This window comes from Fukomys damarensis, unplaced genomic scaffold (genome assembly GCF_012274545.1).
Source record: "Fukomys damarensis isolate Sample0158 unplaced genomic scaffold, DMR_v1.0_HiC HiC_scaffold_1, whole genome shotgun sequence".
NCBI classification, from domain to species: Eukaryota; Metazoa; Chordata; class Mammalia; order Rodentia; family Bathyergidae; genus Fukomys; species Fukomys damarensis.
Window position 1 is genome coordinate 26,969,532 of NW_022900913.1, and position 6,000 is coordinate 26,975,531.

At 38.8% G+C, this 6,000-nt stretch overlaps 1 protein-coding gene across 5 annotated transcripts in view; it reads right to left on the reverse strand.

Moving 5' to 3' along the window:
• The window catches only part of Agxt2 (alanine--glyoxylate aminotransferase 2), a 41,804-nt gene extending 36,885 nt beyond the window's left edge, over positions 1 to 4,919 (reverse strand). For 3 of the 5 annotated variants that reach the window (XM_010605443.2, XM_010605440.2, XM_019204731.1), the window contains exon 1: positions 4,743 to 4,918. In XM_010605443.2, coding sequence (XP_010603745.1) covers positions 4,743 to 4,830 — 88 coding nt within the window. In that variant the 5' untranslated portion in view covers positions 4,831 to 4,918. The other 2 variants (XM_019204732.1, XM_019204730.1) reach the window with 2 other exon arrangements.
• Between the last annotated feature and the right edge of the window lie 1,081 nt (positions 4,920 to 6,000).

A 6,000-nucleotide genomic window follows, 5' to 3' on the forward strand; every position in this document is an offset into this window, starting at 1 on the left:
GAATTTGTCAATAAGTGAAATAAATCAATATAATACCTGAAAAATCTTTTTCTTGTCATAACACCCCTTGAACAAATAATAGAAGAAATAAAAAATACTTTGACTTTCATTTTTTGCCAGAAAAATTAAAATCTAAATACCTAGATAATTGCACATATTGCTTATTCAAAATAGCCAATGTTTTGAGGGTGACATAAAAGCTCAGGGCTAATAAAACTTTTCTTAGGTTCTCAAAAATTATTTGTGTTCATACATGTGTGTGTGGATGTATATTTGTATGGGGGCTAGGGAAAGGAATTGATAACAGATTTAGTTTGGTAAAGCTGAATTCCAGAAGTATTTCTGAATAGGTTTTAAAAAATATTTCTTTTTATTTTTAATTTTTATTATTATTATTGTTATTTTTGGTACAGGGGACCAAACTCAGGACCTTGCACTTGCAAGGCAGGCAGCAGAACCACTGAGCTAAATCCCCAGCCCTCTTTTTACTTTTTTTAACTGATCTGATAATTGCCTTTTAAGACTAAACACAAATGACAACTACTGTTTTTCATCCAATTCACCAATTTCCGCTTCAGTTCACATGGAAAACTAGACACTAAAAAGGGAATTCAATTCAAAGAACAATACCACTGTTGTATAATAAATGCCAAGTGGGTGACTGGGTTTAATTTTCAGCTTCCTAATTCTTCCAGAGTTCTGCAGCAGATAAACCCTTTAGCTTTGTTTGCTTTCCTCAAAGTCATAATATCAATAAGGGAAAATTTGGAAAAATGAGAGAGAAATCATTTTTTGAGGATTTTTAGAAATTCCCGGGGAAATTCTCTTTGTCATGATAAAAATTTTTCCAATACCTATGATCAATTTTCAGTAGAGAGGGGGTATTTATTAAGGGCCTCCTTACCCTCTAAAGTAAAAAAAAAAAATTAGAAAAATACTTGAAAACACTCAATGCACAAGTGTAATTTATTAAAATGCTAATTAGGACATATTTCTGTATAGCATCTTAGTATTCTTTAAATACACTTGTTGTGTTTGCCATCCCATCTGATACTTAAGACAGTCAACAAGTCAGGCAAGGAAGATTTTATCATTCATCTACCTTGGAGCCAACAACATTGAATTCGAGGTACTGAGAGTTTGAGATACAGACTTCCATAGAGGCCATCTGGAACTGTGTTGGGGTCTGGAGATGGCATTGGTTGATTAGAGGAGAGGGTTTTTTTAAGTGCTTCCTCTGTAGGGGACTTTCCAGCTCTGAGACCGGAGAGCACAAACTGTCCTACAGCTGCAGAGGACACTCTTTGGTGATACACTCACTGCATCATCTAACCCCTGCCAAGATCTGTAACAACCTCCTCTCCCACATCTTACTGTGTGTGTTCTGAGCAAAAGGACATCACCAGATGCCGGCCTCCCATCAGGAGTTATGGAGAACAATATGCTGCTATCCTGAAAAACACTAAAAATGGAACTACGATAACATCCAGCTCTCCCTCTTCAACATTTTAAAATCAACATATCAAAAAGATGCCTGCAGTGTCATATTCACGATGGCACGAATACCACTGAGTTACTTTTCTTATTTGCTGGGACAAAATACCTGACACCCAATGTAAAAGGAGGACAAGTTTATTTAGCTCATAGTTTGTAGAGGTTTCAGTTCATAGTGGACTGGCTCTAAGGAAGGGGGGGGATAACAGAGGGGCACTGTAGAGGAGAAAGAATTTATGGCAGAGAGAAGGCAACTAAGCAATGAAGTAGTAAAGATGCAGTAAGTGACAACAGCAGGCTTCTTTCTATCCATTATATTCTATCCAGGCTACAGGTAGGTGGCACTCACACCCAGAGAGGGCCTTCTCATTATGCACTCCCAGAACAATGCCAAAGCAATCTGTGAACTAATTTAGTAATCACGCAACCTTGATCCTAGCATCGCATATTTAATCATGACATCATACACTCTAGATCCAGCCACCTCTTCAAAGCACCACTTACGACCTCATGAGGCATTGGGGGAGCAGCTAGACACAAGCCATCATAATCACCATAGATAAGATATAACTTCAACAGAAGTGTTCATTGGCAGATGAAAGGATAAAGAAAAGTTTATATGCACATGTAGATATAAATAATACTCAGATATAAAAATAATAAAATCCTATCTTTGTAGCAGAATGATTGGAGCTGGAGTGCACTAAGTAAAATAAGCTAGACACAGAAAGACAAATACAGCGTGTTGTTTCTCAGATATGGACACTAAACATCTTGATATCAGAGAAAGGAGTATAATGATTACAACAGAATGGGAAGGTAGTGGTGGAGGAGGATAGAGTGAGATTAGATAAAGGGTAACAAAATACAGTCAGATAGGAGGAATAAATTCCAGTGTTCTATAGCATAGTAAGGTTGATGTGTTTCATAATAACCCAGTACATATTTTATAAAGAACAAGAAGAGAGGAGTTCACAGGCTCTAAATACACAGAAATGATAAAAAGATGGAAATGTCAATTATCCCGATAGATTATGTATTTCAGGACCATGTACAATTAGTGTCAATTAAAAAGTAAAAGTACAAATTAAAAGAACTGAAAGCAAGCCAACTTTCTAAGCACTAATACTCACCTCCTCTTTTTACTAAAATTAATTTTATCAGTACATTTTAGGTATACAATATAATGACATGCATCATTGGACATTTTCACCTTTGCATAACCTATCTTGGTTCTTATTTTTTCCCCATTCCACTCCTGTCCTCCCTTTCACCTGCTCCCCCCCATAAGTTTATTGGTACATTTAAAGCAAACAATAAAGTTACATTTATTCTTGGGATCTTGTACCTTTACATGATAAGTCTTGGTTGTTATTTTTTCACCTAGACCCCTGCCCTCCCTTCACCCCCTTATCCTTCCCAGTTTACAAAGACTTTGTTTCTATTTTTCCTTTTTTCACATTTTTTATTTTCCCTTTTTTTCCTTCCCTCCCTTCCCACTTCCCCTTTAGCCATATTCTTCCTATCTCACCCCACCTGCTCTTTGGAAGTCACTTGCTGTCACCATCAACCCAACTCTACCACCCTCAGAGGTAGGCGAGGGATAGCAATAGAACTGATTACAGAGCATTTTACCTTGATTTTTAAAATTACTGGTGCTTAGAGTATAGTTTCCTGCTTTCTGAGCATAAGACGCTCAGTGTGATTCTAACTGCTTCAGAGAAAAAAGGATTTAAGTTTTGGCAAAAAACCCATGACTGAGGGAAAAGAAAAATCCTAACAGGATTGGGAGACAATTGAAGGATAGGGTATGGCAGAATTTCCGAGTTTGGAGTTAGAGAGATTTGGCTTTGAATTCCAGGTTGTCACTTCTATATATCTGACTTGGATCACATTTTAAATTATGCTTTATTTTTCTGCCTCCTAATCTATGAAATGTGATATGATTCATTACAAGTTTGTCTGAAGATGAAAAGAAATGTGTTTAAAGCTCCAGGCATGTATTAAGTTTAATAAAATTTAATTGGTGGGGGGCAAGTAGAAGAGAAAGGAAGGAGGCAGAAAAAAGAAAGATAAGGAGAAAAATGAAAACAAAATCGATCATGGTGGGGCATAAACAAAGGCCTCCCGTCCTTGTTTAGTGTTTGTGAGTACCAGATCCTGTTGATCCGGCTCATGAGCACGGAGACAGACAGCTGCTTAAATTCATGTTTACTAGAAGGAAATTTGTGAGAAGTAGTGGGAAATGAGTTCCACATGAAAATCACCTACATACAAGATATAATTCATAAAGCCCTAGATGTTTGGCTGCCCCAGGTATCTTTGTACTTGCTGTGCCTGCTGCATGAGCCTGAGCTCACGGGGGACCTTGGGGAATAGAACTGGCTTGGTGGACTCTGGGAAAATCATTGTGCTCTCAGAGTCTCCTTGTGAGTAACAGAGCGGATAGTCCCACATCCTAGTGGCATGATGGAAATTTGTGAAGACCTGTATCTCACTCAATAGCCATCCCTGATTTTAATACTTTGTTTTGAATTATTTCCTTTGATCTTTTTTCTTGATATTACAGCTAGATACTATTGTTATTACTTATGTTTAGATGACCCCCAAAGCCTCATGTGGTCATAGGTGAGGCATTTTCAGAGGTGGCTGGGATTGATTCATGGTGCAATGTAAACTCAAGGACACTAGGATTAAGTGTGTGAGTGCTACCTGCCCTAATTAAACTGGATAAAATAAAAGAGGCAGAAAGACGCTGGTAAGGTGCCTTGCTTTTTTCTACCTTTTGCCCACCATGAACTGTTTTTCCTCTGCAATGCCTGTCTGCCACACCACCCTACCCTGGAGCCAGCCAATTATGGACTGAAACCTCTACAAACTGTGAGCTGAATAAACCTTTCCTCCTTTAACTTTAGGTGTTGGGTATTTTATCTCAGCAACAAGAAAAGTAACAAAGACAAGTATGTTGCTTAAAATTTGACACAGTGTAATAGTTGCTTTTAATTATCTGTGAATTTCATTTCAGAGTAAAGGGAGGACTACAAAATGTTGGTTATGAAATGGGGGCATTGGATCAGTCAGCCAGGGTAAGAAACAATCACTGTGTTACATGCTCCTCATCCTGATCTATGACCTCATTCTGACCTAATTATCTTACATTCCCAGATCCCAGGCAACAAACTCCAGAGTTTAGGCTTTTCTCTCTTGCTGACCCTCTGCTGGCCCATGTCACTCTGGTTTCCACTCACGGCTCAGGGAGGGACACATCTTGAGGATCCTGGGAGAGGAGGTCTCCAAGTGCAAGGCTCTCGGCACTTGTCTCCACACTAAAGTCATCTCGCACAAGTCAAAAGTGAACTCCTGTGGAAGCAGATCAGCGAGTGTTCACCGACTCTCTGGACTTTGAGATTAGGCAAGAGAGGAGGCTCTCAAAGGTTAGTTCTGGACTGGTGACAGCCAATCACCTCTGGCTACCCCCGGAGTTTGCCATTGCTTGCAACAGTGCCTTACGTAGGGAGAGAAAAAGGACAGAGAGGGAGGAAAGCAGTCAGTAAAGAAGAGGAGGTAAGGAAGCTGAGAGAGGGGAGGAAGAAAGTAGGAGAGAGAGCCAGGAGGGAGGATGGGAGGGGAGGCAGGGGATCAAGCAAAGGTCACTTGGACCAGATTCGTTAGTTAGTCTTTATTCCATCAGGGCCTCCAAGGGGTGAGGGCTGGGAGCGGGGATAGGCTGTGTGAAGGATCAGGATTTGTTTAAAGGGGTCAGAGGATGAGAAACAAACAAGAGAGCCAGAGAGCAATGTCCATGAAATGAATAGAAAGAGAAAATAGTTTGGGGGTATAGAGAAAAGAAGAGGAAACAATGAGAAAGAGGCATTTAAACAGGGAGGAGAGTACTGAACATCCAGGAGAGGACTTGAACATCAGGGGTGAAGGAGTTGAGAAACTGAGGAGTCAGTGTGCTTTACTTTTATGATATTTTTATTTTCTTAAATTCCCATCCATCACTCCTGCCTCCTAATTATAAGCCCCATAAGCTATCATTTATTATGTTCACACCCTTTTATTGGCATAAATTCTTGTAAAATGTGTAATTTGTGAGGTGAATACATTTCTAATTGCTAACATAGATATGTGCAATTTTAATACTTGTATTATTTTTCTACCTTGAGCCATGTTCTTTTTTTATTTAAATTGAATTTATTGGTACATTCTAGGTAGACAGAACAGTTACATTCATTACTGGGATCTGTTCACACCCTTTTATTGGCATAAATTCTTGTAAAATGTGTAATTTGTGAGGTGAATACATTTCTAATTGCTAACATAGATATGTGCAATTTTAATACTTGTATTATTTTTCTACCTTGAGCCATGTTCTTTTTTTATTTAAATTGAATTTATTGGTACATTCTAGGTAGACAGAACAGTTACATTCATTACTGGGATCTTGTATATCTCAGGTCTTGGTTCTCATGTTTTCCCCTTGTCCCTGCCATCCCTTTACCC